This window comes from Colobus angolensis, unplaced genomic scaffold (genome assembly GCF_000951035.1).
Source record: "Colobus angolensis palliatus isolate OR3802 unplaced genomic scaffold, Cang.pa_1.0 Scaffold470, whole genome shotgun sequence".
NCBI classification, from domain to species: domain Eukaryota; kingdom Metazoa; phylum Chordata; class Mammalia; order Primates; family Cercopithecidae; genus Colobus; species Colobus angolensis.
Genome location: NW_012118155.1, coordinates 1,519,868 through 1,540,379, shown reverse-complemented (window position 1 = coordinate 1,540,379; position 20,512 = coordinate 1,519,868). Strand labels below are relative to the sequence as shown.

At 34.6% G+C, this 20,512-nt stretch overlaps 1 protein-coding gene across 1 annotated transcript in view; it reads right to left on the bottom strand.

The window, feature by feature from the left end:
• Positions 1–20,512, bottom strand: part of PIK3CA (phosphatidylinositol-4,5-bisphosphate 3-kinase, catalytic subunit alpha) — a 94,553-nt gene that overhangs the window by 4,764 nt on the left and 69,277 nt on the right. Inside the window, exons 10-20 of the mRNA XM_011958660.1 lie at positions 14,618–14,742; positions 13,688–13,769; positions 13,219–13,383; positions 12,898–13,001; positions 11,803–11,974; positions 8,838–8,944; positions 8,206–8,327; positions 6,995–7,073; positions 3,288–3,458; positions 2,609–2,726; positions 2,349–2,500 (exon numbers count right to left, since the gene is read on the bottom strand). Of these exons, the coding sequence (XP_011814050.1) occupies positions 2,349–2,500; positions 2,609–2,726; positions 3,288–3,458; positions 6,995–7,073; positions 8,206–8,327; positions 8,838–8,944; positions 11,803–11,974; positions 12,898–13,001; positions 13,219–13,383; positions 13,688–13,769; positions 14,618–14,742 (1,397 nt within the window). The remainder of the gene's footprint in view (positions 1–2,348; positions 2,501–2,608; positions 2,727–3,287; positions 3,459–6,994; positions 7,074–8,205; positions 8,328–8,837; positions 8,945–11,802; positions 11,975–12,897; positions 13,002–13,218; positions 13,384–13,687; positions 13,770–14,617; positions 14,743–20,512) is intronic.

The window sequence follows — 20,512 nt, the reverse complement described above, 5'->3', positions numbered from 1 at the left end:
AGCTTCAAAAAAATACCTAGGAATATACCTAACCAAGGGGGTGAAAGATCTATTCAAGGAAAACCACAAAACACTGCCAACATCATTTTTCACAGAATTAGAAAAAAAATCCTAAAATGCATATGAAACCCACCAAAAAGAGTCTGAATAGCCAAAGCAAGGCTAAGCAAAAAGAATAAATCTGGAGGCATCACATTACTGGACTTCAAATTATACTGGAAAACTATAATTACCAAAACAGGAGATACACACAAAAGTAGACACATAGACCAATGGAACAGAATGGACAACCCAGAAATAAAGCCAAAAACTTACAACCAACTGATCCTAGACATACAAAAACATAAACTGGAGAAAGGACATCCTGTTTAATAAATGGTGCTGGGAAACCCACCTAGCCATATGTAAAGGAATGAAACTGGACCCCTGTCTCTCACCTTATACAAAACTCAACTCAAGATGGATCCAAGACTTAAATCTAAGACCTGAAACCATAAAAATTCTAGAAGATAAACTAGGAAAAACTCTTTTGGACACTGGCCTAGGCAAATAATAAATGACTAAGACCCCAAAAGCAAATACGACAAAAACAAACAAAATAAATGGGACCTAATTAAACTAAAAAGCCTTTGCATAACAAAAGAAATAATGATCAAAGTAAATAGACAACCCATAGAATGGGAGAAAATATTCGCAAACTATGCATCCAACAAAGGACTAATTTCCAGAATCTATGTGGAACTCAAATCAGCAAGAAACAAAGAATCCCATCAAAAAGTGGGTTAAAGCTGGGCGCAGTGGCTCAAGCCTGTAATCCCAGTACTTAGGGAGGGTGAGGCGGGTGGATCACCTGAGGTCAGGAATTCAAGACCAGACTGACCAACATGGTGAAACTCCGTCTCTACTAAAAATACAAAAATTAGCCGTGCGTGGTGGCGGGTGCCTGTAGTTCCAGCTACTTGGGAGGCTGAGGCAGGAGAATCGCTTGAACCCAGGAGGTAGAGGTTGCAGTGAGCTGAGATCATGCCATTGTACTCTAGCCTGGGAGACAGAGTGAGACTCCGTCTCAAAACAAAAACAAAAACGAAAACAAAAAAAGTGGGCTAAGGACATGAACAGACAATTCTCAAAAGAAGATATATAACAACATGAAAACATGAAAAAAATGCTCAACATCATTAATCATCAGGGAAATGCAAATTAAAACCACAATGAGATACCACCTTACTCCTGCAAGAATGGCTGTAATGAAAAAGTCAAAAAACAACAGATGTTGACATGGATGTGGTGAAAGGGAACGCTTATACACTCCTGGTGGGAATGTAAATTAGTACAGCCTCTATGGAAAACAGTATGGAGATTTCTTAAAGAACTAAACGTAGATCTACCATTTGGTCCAGCAATCCCTCTACCCAGAGGAAAAGAAGTCATTATATCAAAAAGGCATCTGCATGCATATCGTACGTTTATTGCAGCACAATTCACAACTGCAAAGATATGAAACCAACGTAAGTACCCACTGACCAATGAGTGGATAAATAAAGTGTACATTTACACCACAGAATACTACTCCACCACAGAAAAGAATGAAATAATGTCTTTTGCAGCAACTGGGATGGAGCTGGAGCCCAGGAATGGAAAACCTGAAAATACACTATGTTCTCACTTGTAAGTGGGAGCTAAGCTATGGGTACACCAAGGCGTACAGAGTGATATAATGGACTATGGAGACTCAGAAGGGAGAGGGTGGGAAGAATGGTAAGGGATAAAAAAGTACATGTAAGGGATACAAAAGTAGGCAAAGCACACTACTTGGGTTACAGGTGCGCTAAAATCTCAGACTTTACCACTATTTAATTCATCCATGTAACCAAAAACCACGTGTACCCCAAAAGCTATTGAAATAAAATAAAAAACAAAAAATAGTTTTTGTTAAAGTGTTAAAATAACTTCTTTTATTTTATTTATTTTGATACAGGGTCTCACTCTGTTGCCCAGGTTGGAGTACAGTGGCGTGATCATGGCTCACTGCAACCTCAACCTCCTGGCCTCAAGTGATCCTCCCATCTCAGCCTCCTGAGTAGCTGGGACTACAGTGCATGCCACCACGCCTGGCTAGTTTTCAAATTTTTTTTGTAGACATGAGTTCTCACTATGTTACCCAGGCTGGTTTCAACTGCTGAGCTCAAATGATCCTCCAGCCTCCGCCTCCCAAAGAGTGGGATTGCAGGCGTGAACCGCCACACCCAGCCAACATTTATTATTTTGAAATGGCTTGAAAAATATTGGTTATTTCTAATAGAGCAGCCAGAACTCTTTATTTTGTGTTTTTAATTTCTCGAGCTCACCTCTCAAATTCTCTTGTCTTTGTGCATTCTTGGGCTCCTTTACTAATCACTATTAAGAAATCCTGTGTCAAAACAAATGGCACACGTTCTCGTTTATAACCAAATTTTTTCTTCTTGTGATCCAAAAAGTGTCCAAAATCTATATGAAACAGCTTTCAAAAATAAGAAATTATGTTATAGTTTGACATATGCAGATACAAAATGTCTTGAACTAATAAATTAAGAACGCCAAAAACATTTTAAACAGAGAAAACCATTACTTGTCCATCGTCTTTCACCATGATGTTACTATTGTGACGATCTCCAATTCCCAGAATGAAGGTAGCGACACAATATCCAGCACATGAACGTGTAAACAGGTCAATGGCTGCATCATATCTACAAAGAAGAAGTAAACACCTCATGAGTAGTATGGAAATATAGAGTGCTTCAGGCCAACTTGAGAAAAAAGGGTACAAGCTTCTATTTAAACAATGAAAACAATCACCAACAGGGAATACAGTAATTATGTCTAAAGATTTTGAGATTGTGAAGTTTTCATGGGTTTCTAAGGAAATTTCCAGATGTTCCCTAACCAAAGCATAATTCTTATTATAGTGAAAAAATACCATCTCATTAAAATTATTTTTTTCTAATCATTTTAACAATGAATTAGAAATAAAATTTTGAATGTGCAATGTTCATTTGTTTTAAAAAGAATAAGCAGTAACAATACATTTTAGATAACACATAAAATGAATGTTTAAGATTTTACCAAATTCAAAGTAATTATAATCATTTAAATCCATTAATGTGAAATATTTCAAAGGCTGAGCATAGTTTTTTCCATAGAAAGCACAATTGTTTTCTCTGGTCTAAGTCAGAGGAATGCACAAACACTGACAGACTCATCTAACAAAAACTTAGACTAACATAGGAAGAAAGAATAATACAACTCACATTTCTCCTTTGTTCTTGTCTTTAAGCCACTGATGTAGAGTGTGGCTGTTGAACTGCAGTGCACCTTTCAAGCCGCCTTTGCACTGAATTTGCATAATAGTGTGAGAATTTCGCACCACCTCAATAAGTCCCACACAGTCACCAATTGACAGACAACCATAAGGTAACATTCTGAAAGACGAGCAACACATATACAATTAAATGACGGAATTTTAAAATAGCAAATATTTTTAATAGGCCAAAACATGAGTATTTTATTAGTAAATTTGTCATGCATGACTTTACTGCCTTTCCTCAATTTTAATTTTCTTTTTTATGGTGTGATAAATATACTCCTGGAATAATCCTCAAAATTACCTGTCATCATTTATTATAACCTTCAACTGAGAAAGTGCTGAACTTTTATCAGAAAAGCATTAAGAAAATTATCGTGGCAATTAAAATTTTACAAACATTTATGACTTTAAAAATATGGGTGAATTTAAAGATGTTTAATTGACATTGAAATAAAACTATAGGGCAGGAGATTTCAAATTTTTGGTCTCAGGACTCCTTTACACTTGCAGAAATTACTGAGGACTCCAAAGAGCTTTTAGTTATGTGAATTACAACTACTGGTATTAGAAATTGAAATAGGGAAAATAAAAATTTTAAATATTTGCTAGTTCATTTAAAAGCAACAAACCATGACATGTTAATATAAATAACGTATTTCATGAAACAAAAAAATGCATTTAAAAAATGTAGTGAGAAGAGTGACGTTCTTTCACATTTAAACATTTTTTTAAATGTCTGGTTTCATAGTACCCAGCTGGATTCTCATATATACTTTTGTATGCAATCTAATGCAATGTTTTAATTAAAGTATGTGAAGAAAATCTGGCCTCACAAAGATAGGTAGACAAAGGAGTATTGTAATAGACTTTTCAGACAATTGTGGTATTTTTCTTTGACACTATTCCAAAACTTGGTAAGTTTCTTAAGTTGCAATATGTAATCTAAAACCCTATCAATAAACTTTTCATACTCAGTTACATTAAAATCAATTTGTCTTTCTTGCCTTTTAATGGATCTTTTACCCATACATGATTTTATAGTATCCTGCACATGGCCATTTGTAGATGTTTCAAATGTTGATACTTTTCATTATACCATACTGAAAACCACAATTGTTAATATTACCAAGAATCTCATTAGAAAGATGTTAAGTTTAGGGGCTCTATTAGGTTCAGTGGCAGATACTGAAAATTAGAATTTTCAAAATTCTAAGTTTGAATTTCTAATGAAATTTTTGTTGCAAGCTTGAATTTTATCATTGGCAACAAATACTGTCACAGTTGTTTTCGTCAAAGAGACAGGCACATATTGTTCATTAAGATAATGTCTGCCAGATATCCATGTCTGAATAACCATAGCTTGCCTACTAGTTTTTTTTTGTTTTTTTTTTTTGAGACAGAGTCTCGCTCTGTCACCCAGGCTGGAGTGCAGTGGCCGGATCTCAGCTCACTGCAAGCTCCGCCTCCCGGGTTCACGCCATTCTCCTGCCTCAGCCTCCCGAGTAGCTGGGACTACAGGCGCCCGCCACCTCCCCCGGCTAGTTTTTTTGTATTTTTAATAGAGATGGGGTTTCACCGTGTTAGCCAGGATGGTCTCGATCCCCTGACCTCGTGATCCACCCGTCTCGACCTCCCAAAGTGCTGGGATTACAGGCTTGAGCCACCGCGCCCGGCCTAGTTATTTTTTAAGTAAAAATCGTGTTCCATCAAAACAGCAGCTAGTTCAGCTCACAACTCAAATAATCTCACAAATGTTTCCCTTTGATACAACCATAATACTTGGGGATGTGACACAAATGCTTTTTAGGATACCTCTCATTTATTCACATAGAAAATTAAATAGGACATGTAGTCAAGGGTGCAGATGTGAGGATTTAAAGAGACAATGAAAAAAAGCACCTAACATTCAGATTGACACGTGAGTATCCAAAGTTTGATTTTCCTTGCTCTGTTCTTCTCATAAGCTACTCTCCACTCTTTCCACCTTTCCTTTACTTCTTAAATTCCTAATACAGTCTATACTTATTTTCATTTTCTTACTTAATTCCTTGTAGCCTAGCTTCTGCACCTACCACTCTAGTGAGTAAACTCTTAAAGATAATCATGAGTCATTAAATCCAAGTGCTTTTTCACAGACCTCATTCTTTTAAACCCCTTGAAGCCCTTGGCCCTACAAATTGTCAATCACTTCCTCTAGTACTCCTACTTCTTTTGATGACTTCTCTTACACAATCTTTTCTTCTACCTGCCCTGGTAAATAGGGAAATTTCTTAAGGTTGTACTCCTGCTCATTCTTTATTTTATGTTTTTATCACTGTTGAACATGCTCATAGTTCAAAGAATTCAATTGTCTTCCAAGTCCTGTTATTAAAAAAAAAAAAAGCAGGGTTAAGATTAACCCGATTATGAATTATAGTTTTGCCAAGTATAAATAAAAATGCTGTTATGATTTTACTTAAATAATTTTAATCTCAAGTTAAACTTGAAATAAAATTTTTACTTACATTTACTTAAGTTAAAAAATATTCAGAAAATATAAGACTAAAAAACCATTAATAATTCTAATCATCTTAACTTTAGAATCTTTTTGCAAAGTCACTAATTTACAATTAATGTAATTAACTAGGGTTACACAGTTACCTCCTTTACTCTTTATTAGCTCTACAATCTTTTTTACAGTCTATTCCTTTGGGGGACGTGGTAGTAGTGGCATGTGGATCTCTCACAACACAGGAAATAATACCAAAAAATGAAATTAGGTTCATATAACATTAACCATCTTTGGAAAGCAACAGGGGTTAAGCAATGTAGCACGAGTTACGAATCTGAAGCTGGTAACAGTTTTGTGCCTTAGTATATCACTTGAAATGTCCACTTTCTTCTTTCCAATACAAAGGTACTATATTTGTCACTGACATATTTTTGTATACTAGCTACTCTTAAAATTTATAAGAGGCAAACAAATAAGCCCTTGTCTGGTGTTACCTGCAATTCCTACTAAATGTACCCTGTTGTTACAGCTAGACTTGACTCTATGTCCACTTATAGGCCAAAGTACTTTGGAGAGAGTGGGCTTTGCCTGAATGACTATGGATTTGCAAAAAGACAAGTCAGATAAGGAGGAACATTTCAGAAGCAACAATGACTAGGAGAAGATGAAGCACGACAGAAAACTTGGTGATAATACTGATATTGTGGAAAGTTAGGCAGAAACCAACAGACTGGTAAAAACTCTTTACGATTAGCTGGTTGCATAATTTTGCTGAAAAACTGATTCTAGTATTTGAGGATTTATACAACTTTAGAATTAGAAAATTTCCATTATGAAACTTTCTTTAAAACTCTTAACTTCTGAATGAAAACAGGGGTCTTGTATGTCTCCTTTGTCTTGTTCCTAATGGTCATGCTCCAGAGGCAGCTGCAGAGTGTTTATTAGCTTCTTAGCTCTTTTTACTTAGCTGAATATAATTTAGCTATTCTAAGTCAAGTAAGAGGAGGATACATCAAAGTACTATAGTGTGATCAACTATTGATAATTACCACTGCATACATTTCTTTTTAGATATATGACTCTATATGCTTCTGTAATTATTAATAGTTCACTTTTTCAGGATAACTTTCAACATACAGGTTGCCTTACTGGTTACCTACCGAAGATCAAGACCTTGATTTTGCCAGATATTTTCCATAATACGAATAATTTGAAGTGTTAGCATATCTTGCCGTAAATCTGAAATTCAAATAATACGTATCACCATTTAATGCCACAGATGCAAATTTGGGGATCACACCATCACATGGTTTTCAAATGAAAAACAAATACAGGTATATTTATCTTCAAAAGAAACTACAGGAAAGCAATATTCTGATTCTTTTAAAAAAATGTATAAATGAGTGTGTATGTCCACTCAAAGCCTTTATATAGCTTTATTAATTTATAATTTTTTGAGATGGGGTCTTGCTACATTGCCCAGGCTGGTCTCAAACTCCTGGGCTCAAGTAATCCTCCAGAGTAGCTGGGATCACAAGCATGCACCACTACAAATGGCTCTTAATATTCTGATTCTTAAATCCACTTTTAAAGTCTTTGCATAAACATATTTGAATAACAATGTAGGATAAGTGAGCATGTATCTCATAAAAATTTTTAATTAAAGCATTTATAGTAATTATTTTTCTGAATCCTTAAATTTGAACATGTTTATATTAAAATATTGGGATCAACAGAATTCACTGCTGAAATGGCATTTCCTATTGAAAACCCATCCACGGATCCTCCTTCACTCCCCCGATAGCCTTTTCCTCCAAATAAGTACCTTCTTTTATATGGTTCTTAAGCAGATTACACTTTTCCTTTGTACCATGCTTGTAATTTCATTTTTATGATTATTTATTTAATGTCCCTCTTTTCTCTGTTAGACTGTAAGCTCCAAAAGGGCAGGGATTCTGTTTTCTTCACTGCTAAAACCCCAGGGCCTAGCACATAGAATATTTATGGAATGAATGGATACTCACACAGTTAAGCAAATGATAATTAGAAACTGATTAAAAAAAAAAAACCAAAACAACAACAAAAAATACTTCTCTACACAGGTCCACGAGAGGGGGGTTGGAGGCAGGGAATAGGAAAAAGAAAAAACAAAAAACTGATTTCAGGACTTCTGATCTAAGCCTAGTACTTCTCTTCTTTTCATTGATTATATATGCATATTTCAAAGGTCAAGATATCTGATTAATATTATGTATTTTATCACATGTATGTATTCCTTAAATGGCTTTCAATAGTTTTCATGGTTCATAAATATCCTGAGTATAAAAAGATAGCTAAATTCATGCATAAGCTCATTAATACTCTTCCTTACCATCCCCATTTTTAAAGATGATCTCATTGTTCTGAAACAGTAACTCTGACATGATGTCTGGGTTCTCCCAATTCAACCACAGTGGCCTTTTTGCAGAGGACATAATTCGACACTCTTCAAGCCTTTAAAATAGTTAAAAACTTTATTAGGCACCTTTGCTTTATTATTCCTTTACCCTCAAATTTATTTTAAAATATAAATACCATACAGCTTTTTGAAGTGTTATAAAGATTTAAAACTTTCTCCTCAATTTTTATTTAGGAATCCATTTCTAAGGAGTATAAAAAAATACTAAAAGTTTTAGAAGTTATATAATTGCATATGAATTTCCAACAAATATATAGAGATATACCATTAGTTTTACAGATATTACATTTCCATTTCTTATCCTATGATAACAGAAATCCTGGCCATAGAAGGTTTTAAATTCTATTATTTAAGTAGTAAAAACTCATTCTGAATAAAGGCAGTACTGAACTTAAGATAATTTACTACTCTTATTTTGAGGGTAGGAGAATGACAGAAAGAAGCATAGATTATTGAACATTCTAATAGACATTTTGACTTTTCTCAAGATTTTATCCAGAAAAGGTATTTATTTAAATGTATCAATGAAACCCCCAAGACAGTACCTGAGATTTCCTAGTTGATGAGCAGGGTTTAGAGGAGATAGAAAGCCCTGTAGAGCATCCATGAAATCTGGTCGCCTCATTTGCTCAACTAAAAACTTCATCTGTACCTGATTTAAAAAAAGGATAGTAACAGTAAGAAACTGACTTAATAAAAGGTAAAACTACTGCTAATCTCTTTTACACATGAGAACCTCAGTACTGTACAGTCTCTGAATCTACATCCTAGACTGGCTGCCTTCTAATTAAGAGGGTTTCTACAACATAGAGCAGCAACACTCAGAGACAGAAGCAAGACTGGCAGCACTGTGTACCCTTTCCTGTAAGAAGATGAAATCTACTTGGTGATAGTAGCAATGCTTTTGGCTGTAGAGCAGGGCTAGTCAATTATGGCCGGCAGGTCAGCTGCCAGTTTTTGTAAGTCAAGTTGTATTAGAATACAGCTATACCCATTCATTACACATTGGCTACTTTTACGAGAATAGCAAGAGTTGAATAGTTAAGACAGAGACCACATGGGCCTGCAAAGTCTAAAACAGTTACTATCTGGCCCTTTAAGAAAATTTGCTGATCTGTGTTCTAGAGGAAAAACTAAGGAGACCATGTTGTATTAGCTTAATAACCTTACTTTTAGGCTTTTAAGAAAACACAGCATTCATACTCTCATTGTTAAGTAAAAGTGGTCTAGTGAGGCTAAAAGAAATTGTTGGGAAAAGGACTTATAAAAACATTTGTTACATGGAGTCTCATAGTATATTCAGGTTTTAGTTGTGGCTACAAAACAATATCCCTTTTTAATCAATTCAAATCAGAGCCCAGACTGCTGAATTATCACACAATAGCTGGGATTTTATTTTAGGAAACCTTCACCTTTTGAAAATATAAAATGTGAGTAGGGGGAAAAAGTGGTTAGGAGTCAGGAATTAATAATAAATTAATTTTCATGTTGGAATTTAAATAATAAGGTTTATTTTTCTTCTTGTTATATATAAATGAACAGTTAGAAAATCTAGTCATCACTGACTAGATAGCTCTTGTTCATGTAAAGGCATTTCTATCACTGACAACTTTAATAGCACAGTGCTTCATGTATTTTATCACTCATTGTTACGACAAAACACAAAGCCACTCAAAGTAACTGCTCTTGTTTCTATGACTGCAATCTTGGTTCCCTATCAAAATCTCATTTAAGCCAATAATGATCTGAGTAATGAATTTCATGTTCCTAATTAATCCACTGTATTATAGCCAATTTGTGACATTAAAACTCCAGCTTAGAAGAAATGCCTATACAGATGGTCTCCAGCTTAATGATTTTTCAACTTTGTGATGGTGTGAAAGCAACATGCATTCAGTAGAAATTATACCTCAAATTTTGAACTTTTATCTCTTCCTACGCTAGTGATATGCAACACAGTATTTTCTTGAGATGCTGGGTAGCAGCAGCCAGCTGCAGCTCCCAGTCAGCCATGCAGTCATGAGGGTGATCGACCAATACTCTACAGTGTACTGTGTGGCCAGCATATTTTGGATACTGTGTTTTGCGTTTTCGCATCCCAACACATCTACAAAATGCCCATTTTTGCCTTTAAGATATTTTCAACTTATGATGTGTTTATCAGGATATAACCCTATTATAAGTCGAGGAACATCTGTATTTACAAATGTATCTAAAATTTAGTTTCTTTTTTCTTAGCTCAGTTACAATATATATATACAATAAATTTTGTTCTTCCAAGGCAATCTAGTCCCTTTTTGCCCACAAATTCCAGTATCAGAAAGAGTACAATTATTTTCTAACATCCTATATTTGAATTTATATATCACACTTCAATAAAATCAACTCACACACTGTATGACATTTACATTAATACAGTAACTTTCTTTTAAATTTTTTTTTTCCTTCAAGTACTAGTAATGAAAATGTTGGAAAAATTCATTCAGTACTGCTAACTTACATTCTGTGTCCTTTGGGGACTCACTAATAAACGATTTTTTTTTGTTTTCATTTCACTAGAGGTGAGGAATGAGCTTCCTTTTAAGTGTAAGAGGTGGTGAATTTAGGATGTGGTGGATTGGATTGAATAAAGATTAGGGTGTAAGAAAAGGTCATAAAAAAGTTTACATTGGGCTAGACACAGTGGCTCATGCCTGTAATTCCAGCACTTTGGGAGGCTGAGGTAGGCAGACTGCTTGAGTCCAGGAGTTGGAGATCAGCCTGGGCAACAAGGCGAAACGCTGTCTCTACTAAAAATACAAAAATTAGCTGGGAGTGGTGGCATGCTCCTATAGTCCCAGCTACTCGGGAGGCTGAGGTGGGAGGATGGCCTGAACCCAGGAGGACAAGGCTGCAGTGAGCCGAAATTCCATCACTGCATTCCAGGCTGGGCAAAAGAGCCAGACTCTGTCTCAAAAAAAAAAAAAGTTTACGTTATATTTCCTACTCTTAGTTATACTAAGCTAGACTGCAGATGACTAGAGTGTGTGATATATTTACTGAGTGACTCGAAATCCATTTTAAACTTGGAAATGTAAAAACTAACTTCTTTCCACTCATTTTCAGGGTCATTATTGAGAGACAATAAATGACAGAATAAGGAAATAATCGCTGTAAATACTTAGGGACCTGATTAAGAGAAAGGAAGGGAAAGTAAAGGGATCTAGTATTTATTGGGCACTTTCTATGTTCCAAGGATTGTGACAGGTTCTTTGCATAACTCATGTAATTTAATTCTCACAATGGCCTTACGAAGCAGGTACTATTCCCATTTTACAGACAAAGAAAATGAGTCTTGAGAGCCTACATAATGTGTCTAACACTACACAGCTGAGAGGCAGTGGAACTTGGTTCCAAATCCTAATCTGCTTGATTCCAAGGACCATCCATGATCTGTATATACACTGGGCTTCTAAACAACTCTGCCCCACTGCAATGAAAAGAGTCTCAAACACAAACTAGAGTACACACCTTTTGTGTTTCATCCTTTTTCTCCTGTTTGAGAATGTCAGTTAAGTTAATGAGCTTTTCCATTGCCTCGACTTGCCTATTCAGGTGCTTCAAATACATCCCACATGCACGACAATAGGACTCCAAAAGCAGGCCAAACCTCTGGCTAACTGTTTTATTGTGCATCTCAGATCTAAAAGAATCATGCAAAATTAAAAATATATATAATAGTCTTAAATGAGTATACAAATAATCTTTGCTGAACAATTTCAACACTCATTTCCAATAAATGTTACAATCACACTAATAAAATTATTCAAAACCTGTAATTTAGAAGCAAAACCAATATGAGTTTCAGGTAGTTCCTGAATATGTGATTAAATAAACATCTAGTTTTTAGATTTATTTCAACTAGTTTTCATTTACTAATCTCAGTACAAGATATAAAAACACGAAAAAAGGAAATTGAGCACAAAAATAATCAAATGAAGAGGGAGGGAACAAAGCGCTCAATGAATGCTGTTTGATTCTTCTGACACACACCTATGCTTCTTGTTTTCAACTTAACTTCCGGGTTCCAATTTTAAATTTTAACACTTAAAATATCATATTAGATATAAATCTTTCTAAATTTATGCAAGATTATATGGTTTATGATCTGCAACTTTTGACTACTAGATATATCACATTCTACAAAACATTTTTTATTCTTAATTAGCTTGTTTTTCAGTAAGAACCATAGGAGTTTGACATTATTTTTCTGAATTTCAAGGTAAAATATTTTTTTCTTTTTTTTGGGATATTTTAATCCACACACACAGTGAAACCTACAGCAATACTCATCTGGACCTAGAAAATTTTACTTAAGTAGAACAAAAATCTTTAAAAATATTTCAGCTCTCATTCATGACTAAAATTTAGTTCTGAATTTATTACTTTTTAAATTTCAAAGAGCAAAAGTTGAGAAGCTCATCACTGGTACAAAATACTTTTAGTATGGAAAACTCTTCCAGTCAAATATAAACAAAAGTATACAAGTAATACATATTTGTAAATCTATTAAGAAAGCAAGTAATATGTACCTTAAGAATTTAATGGGAAAATAATTAGACTTACTTTAAATGCCAAAAGAAAAAGTGCCCAATCCTTTGATTAGTCAATGCTTTCTTCAGTAAAAATCTCACAAGTAAGTTATCCAAATATTGTTCATATTTTAGGACCTAGGTGATTCAAAAACAAAAAACAAATCAGGGTCAGTTTCTGCATGGCTGAGCTAAAGAAAATTTTTTCAGAAAGAAAGTGGCTATTGCTGGTTATAAATTTTTTTTTTCTAAAGCATAAAACTAGTTGGTGCAGGTTTTTAAAAAGGAAGTTGTATGGATCTAGAATAAATTACTATTTTAATTAAACATTATTTACTATTTTACATTATTTTACCTGTACTAGCTGAATTAAATACTGAGAAAGTTTGTCATCTGTTAAATATTTTTCCAAGCACCGAACAGCAAAACCTCGAACCATAGGATCTGGGTAATTACAGTCCAGAAGTTCCATAGCCTGTTCAGGTTTGATTGGAGGCCAGTCTTTTACCAAGCAATACATCTGTGCATGAGAAAGACAATACATCACATTTAAAGGGGAAAGACAGTTGTGAATGAGCCATCTAAAACACTGCCTTAACTTCTGATTCTAAAATTAGTTTAGATAAATAATCTCCTTAGAATTTACAGTTCTAATTAGTTTTATCTGTGGAAATAATGTTAAGGGTATTTTTTCTACACTATATTACTATTATTAGTCTATTTCATTTCCTTTATTTATGCAGACTTTCTGAGAGAAAACAATTTAAGTGACATACCAATTTGTACAACAGTTAGTTATCTAGTATTCTCAAACATACATTTACCTGGGCTACTTCATCTCTAGAATTCCATTTAACAGACAGAAGCAATTTGGGTAGAATTTCGGGGATAGTTACACAATAGTGTCTGTGTGGGAGAAACAAAATAAAAATAAACACTCTTGCATGCTATTCAAAAGGTTTACATGTCTAACTTCTCAATATGCAATCTGTAAGAAGTCCCAAACTTCTTACATTACTAGCCTTTTTAAAATTCAAAGGACATCAGTGTTTAACACTACAGTTGGAAATATATCTACATACATACTTAGGCACAGTTATAATGGCAAAGAACACAAAAGGAAAATGCAAATGGATTATAAAGTACTTAAATTTAGTTAATAGTTAATAATGAATATATGTTATACCACTCTTTATATAGTTCATATTTTTCACCTACTTATGCAACATGAATGAATCATAGAGTCACCACTTCTACTATGGTTACTGGACAAAATTTATGTCTTAATGGACTTTCTGCAGAAATGCACTGCAACTGGTTTATTTAAATATACCAGGATCACCAACAGCAGGGTAGTTTCTTCATAAATGAAAATAAGGCATTATACTATTTGAAGAAACGTAAGAAAAAAGAAAAATGAAAGGGAAACCCTAAAAATTATAATATCTAGACCAACTAAACATATCTAAATTGACCTAAAACTACTCTTTTAAACAATCCTAAAGAAAGTCGTATCAGGAATTCACAGTAAGAAAAAGCATTTAATGTGCCAACTACCAATGTAGTATGATTTTCTACAAATATCAATTTACAGCCATTGTTTTTAAAAAGGCAATGTTTATAGTTTAAAAATCATGTACATTCTGTTTTATCTATTCTAATAGGTATGGTAAAAATATACCGAGATCAGCAAAGTCAGTTATTTTTTCTGCAATAAAGAAAAAGAAACAGAGAATCTCCATTTTAGCACTTACCTGTGGCTCCATAGAAAATCTTTCTCCTGCTCAGTGATTTCAGAGAGAGGATCTCGTGTGGAAATTGCTTTGAGCTGTTCTTTGTCATTTTCTCTTAATTCATTGTCTCTAGCTAGTCTGTTACTCTGTAAAATAAAATGATATCTTATGTAGTTTTTTTTGGTCATATTTTTTCCCCTCTGGATTCACGGATGATTTACAAAAAAAGCAAATAAATTTTCAATAAACTTTACATCACTAATTAACTGTTGTAAAATAATTTATTCTCACTGCAAGACTTTATTTTCAGAGACAGGAAAGAACCAATCTAAGATATAATATTTGTGGAACAAATCCAGTAATTTATTTGGTTAATATTACACCAATCACAGAATAGTAACTGCTGAAGTTAGCCAACAACAAGACCAGATTAGGATACTAGAGGATGGTAGTGAACAATTTACTTTTCCTCCTGACGAGGATCTTGTTAACTTATCTGTGACTGTTTTTGATATAAGAGAGTAAGAAACACTAAAATAATAAAAATGTAAACTCTTTCATGTTCTTTGCCTAAACAGATCCTTATGATCACTGCAAGGCTTTCAAATTTAAAAAGTAGAAATCAGTAAGAAAAAAAGAATGAAAAACACCCCCATTAAAACACTGTATCCTGAATATTAGAAAACTAAAAATAATTTTTTTGTATAATTCCAAGCGATGTATATTCCCTGCAAATTAGATATATTAACTGTATAATGAACAATGAGTACATATTAATGTATTACGCAAAACAAATATAAACCCCTTAGGATGGGTTACAAATATTTCTAAGTGGCTAAAAATGAAAGCAGACATCCATGCCACCCGGTTTGTATGTGTTTATATGCTGTTAACTTATTCAGCAGGATGAAGAAATATTACTGGCACATATTTGTTCAAGTATTTATTAAATATGTACTATGTACCCCTTGTTTTGTTCTTGCTGTTGGGATTACAAAATAGTAAAAGACTCTGCACTAACAGAGCCTCAGTTATAGTGGGAAATCAAATAAATAAAAATATTGGAAAATTGATATAAGGTACTCTGTATGATGTAACAGAGAATGATTGAGAACATAGTATTTGTGATTCAAGTAACAAGAAGGAACCTTTATCCACACTACTTAGGGAAAGACTATTGCAGATGGAGAAAACACTGAAAGCCTTCCTTCCACCCCGGAAATAACTAGTTTGGTGTGAAGGAAGAAAGCCAGTGAGCCTGATGGGCAATAGACAAGGGAGAGAAGAAATGTAAGCTGAATTCAGACCACATAAAATTTGGAGGCCAGTGTAAAAAGTTGGGATTTTATTTTTATTGATAGCTATTTAAAGAATGAATACCATGATTTGATTTGTACTTCATAAATATCATTATGGCTTCTCTGTGAAAGGAGGGAGACCAGTTAGGAGGTTATTGCAATAGTCCAGGAAAGAGAGAATACATACTCAATCCTCGATTTACCAGGAAAAGAAGTTGCTACTGTTTATTTACTTATTTTTATTTGTTTACATTTTAAATGTAAAATAAAGAACAAAGTGATGGGGAAAACAATTTTATTAGACATTTTAATAAGAATTTAAATATATAATAAACCAAATTCTTATCTACATTTTCCTGGTTTTGAAGATAAATATGTCATTGTCAAACTAGAAACTACATTGTCAAAATGCAGTATTTTTGAAAACTCCGACGGCTCATAACTGTTGAAGGAAGGGCCATCTTTTTTTCTCTGTAACTGCAAAACATTTCTACTCTAGAAATACCAATCAGAATGAGTCGCTCAAGGAGTTATTTTATTTCTACATCATCTTTTTCCTTCTAGTCACATTTGTATACACAGCTACTTTCAGCATTTGTCCATTTAAAAACAGTGTATCAGGTAAATTGTTAAAGTAGATTTAGAGGTTCAAGAAAATTTAAAAAAGAAAATTTTGGTGCATATAGTAAAAGATGAAAAGAATATTGTAAAACATGAGGCTGTTCAAGTTCTTGTCACAAAATACTGTGTGATCAAGTCATTCCGGTGGAATGACTAACTGAATGTGAATACAAATTTCCTTTTTGTCTTTAGAAATACTATCAAATTTCCTTTTTGTTATTAGAAATATATTCTTTACTCATCATTATCTTGAGTTTGAGAAGACTTAAGATAACTAAGAGACAGTTTAGGTATTGTCATCTGACATTTCATTTATATAATAAACTTCACCATGATTAGCGTTTAGAGCAGTGGTTATCAACTAGAGTGATTTTATGTCCCCCTGACCTCCCAGGAACCTTGGCTAATGTCTGGAGACATTTTTGATGGCCATAACTTAGCAGGATGGCACTACTGGCCTGCAGTAGGGTAGAGGACAGGGATGCTACATCCTGGATTGCACACACAGGATGGCTCCTACAACAAAGAATTATTTGGTGCAAAATGTCAATAGTGCTGAGGTTGGGAAACTGCTCTAGGCTGCTACTATCTATCTGCATTCATATTATGATTTGTCTAATGCTTGTGAAATATCTTCCTCGATCAGTTTTCATCTGTCATCATTCTAGGTGAAAAGTGAAAAATTCTGATTCTCAAGTGTCCAATGAAAGTCTGAAAGAAACCAACCAAACAAACAAAAAAATTACAAAGACAGTGTCTGCAGATTTCTTCTATACTTCTGGAAAGATGATGCAAGACACTGGGCAATGCAATAAGAAAACTGAAGGATGATGTAATGTGATGATTTACTTCAGTATTTTATCATCCTTCTAGGCTATTCTATCCTTCTTTTATATTTTCATATTGTTTCAGTCTTCTTTTAGCACAGTTAGAAATAATGAATATGGATAAAATAATTTCTAGAATGATGACATAGTAAAATATTTAAGATACAGAAAAACTAAGATCCCATGTCGTATCTTAGATTCACAAGTTTCCAATAGATACAAATTGTAACTGAAAAATAGAAGTTTTATTCTACTATAAAATAAGCAGATTTCTTTTCTTTGAAATAAAAGTTCTTTTAAGAAAGAATAGTCATCAAATATCAATCCTTACAAAGTTAGAATTGTTCAAAAAATAAAGTCATATATTTTAAATTATATATGCAGAAAAGATCATTCATTTTCCAAAAAGTAGTGGTAAACGCCTTATTGAGAACACAGCTATGAATCAATAAATTAGGATTCCTAAGTGCAATATACCAGGTCTTGGTGCTGTTGTTACTGTTAATGGGATACATGTGTTTTGGACTACTTGGCCCAAAATTAATTGGCTGGTTTATCTATAGCCAACAAGGCCAAAGAAAAAGTAATATATTTGGAAACACCCATGAACACAAACATCTTCTCTTGGCATTGACACCTTTGCCCTTGAGAAATCAGGGAGAGTTAATGGTTCTTGAACCTAGTTATACTGTGGTTCCAAAGCTACGGCCAAGATTAGACAACCAGATCAATATTTAAATTCCATCTTATATACACTCTTTCCTGGGGAACCTGGGATAACGTGGTGAAGACCTGCTATTTTCTCTGCTTCCAAGCTCAACTAACAATGTATTTATGCAGGCGTACCCTGTATTATTGTGCTTTGCTTTACTATACCTCACAGATACTGCATTTCCAACAAACTGAAGGTTTGTGGTGGTATCCCTACATAAAGCAAGTCTCCTGGCACTGTTTTTCCAAATGCATGTGCTCATTTTTTATCTCTGTGTCACATTTTGGTAATTCTTATAATATTTTAAACTTTTCATTATTATTATACATTATGATGATCTGTGATCAAAGATCTTTGATACAACTGGGGGCACTATGAGCCAATTAAGATGGTGAACTTATTCGATAGGTGTTGTATGTTCCAACTTCTTCACCAACCAACCCTTGCTCTCTTTCCCCCTCCTCTCAGGACTCTCTAGTCCCTTAGACACAACAATATTGAAATTTGGCCAATTAATAACCCTACAATGGCCTCTAAGTGTTCAAGTGAAAGGAAGAGTGCTCTGTCTCTTGCTTCACATCAAAAGCTAGAAATGATTAAGCTTTGTGAGAAATGCATGTCAAAAGCCATACAGGCCAAAGGCTAGGCCTCTGGTGCCAAACAGCCAAGTTGTGAATGCAAAGGAAAAGTTCCTGAAGAAAACTAAAAGTGCTACTTCAGTGAATGAAGTATAAGAAAACAAAACAGCCTTAATGCTGAAATGGAGAAAGTTTTAGTGGTCTAGATAGAAGATCAAACCAGCCACAACTTTTCCTTAAGTCAAAGCCTAATCCAGAGCAAGGACATAACTCTTTTCAATTCTATGAATATTGAGAGAGGCAAAGACGCAGCAGAGGAGAAGTTTGAAGCTAGCAGAGGTTGGTTTAAGAGGTTTAAAAAAGAAGCTGTGAAGCAGCAAGTGCTGATGGAGAAGCTGCTGCAAGTTCTCCAGAAGATCTAGCCAAGATAACTGATGAAGGTGGCTACACTAAGCAAGATTTTCAATGTAAACAAAACAGTCTTATAATGGAAGAAGATGCCATCTAGGACTTTCACAGCTATAGAACAGAAGTTAATGCCTGGCTTCAAAGCTTCGGGCTGACTCTCTTGTTAGGAGCTAATGCAGCTGGTTAACTGCAATGGCAGGTTTTGAGAGGACTGACTCCAAATCTGAAAGAAGTTCTATTGTAGGTAAAATGCTATCAAATAGCATCACATGCTGCAGAGAAATCTTTCATGAAAGGAAGGGTCAATCAATGTGGCAAACTTCATTGTCATCTTAAAGAAATTGCTGTAGCCAGTCTAACATTACCTCAGCAACCACCAGCTTGATGAGTCAGCAGCCATCAACACTGAGGCAAGACCCTCCACCAGCAAAAAAATCACAACTTGCTGAAGGCTTGGATGATCATCAGCATTTTTTAGCAGTATTTTTAAAGTATGTACATTGTTGTGTTAGACATAAAGCTATCACACGCTTTACAGATGACAGTATAATGTGAACAGAACTTTTATATGCACTGGGAAACCAAAACATTTGTGACTCTATTGTGATTTTTGCTTTAGTACAGTGGTCTAGAATCAAACTCACAATACCTCAGAAGTATAGCTGTACTTCAGTCTCAACTTCAAGGTGACTATCTCAGAGAGGTCTTTCCTGAACCACATATATATATATTTGCCTTTCCCCACAAATCCTCAGTTAGTTATTCTTAGCTATTGTTTTTCCTTCCTGGCACTTAACATGATTTATACAGCTGACCCTTGGACAATATAGGGGATGGGGCACTGATCTCCTGTACAACTGAAAATCCATATATAAATTTGACTCCCCAAAAACTTAACTACAAATGCCTACTGTAGACTGGAAGTCTTAACAGAAACATAAACAGTTGATTAACACTTACTTGGTATATATGTACTATACACTATATTCTTGGAATAGAGTAAGACAGTGAAAAGAAAACGCCATTAAGAAAATCATAAGGAAGGGAAAATTCATTTATAATACTATACTGTGTTTATTGATACTGTGTATTTATGTTGTCTTTTGGCCGGGCATGATGGCTCACACCTGTAATCCTAGCACTTTGGGAGCTAGCGGAGAGAGGATCACTTGAGCTCAGGAGTTTGAGAACAGTCCAAGCAACATAGTGAGACCCCATCTCTCTCTCTCCTGTTTTTTGAGACGGAGTCTCACTCTGTTGCCCAGGCTGGAGTACAGTGGCGCAATCTCGGTTCACTGCAACGTTTGCCTCCCAGGTTCAAGCGATTCTCCTGCCTTGGCCTCCCGAATAGCTAACAGACATATGCCACAACGCCTGGCTAATTTTTGTATTTTTAGTAGAGATGGGGTTTCACCATATTGGCCAGGCTGGTCTTGAACTCCTGACCTCGTGATCCACCTGCCTCGGCCTCC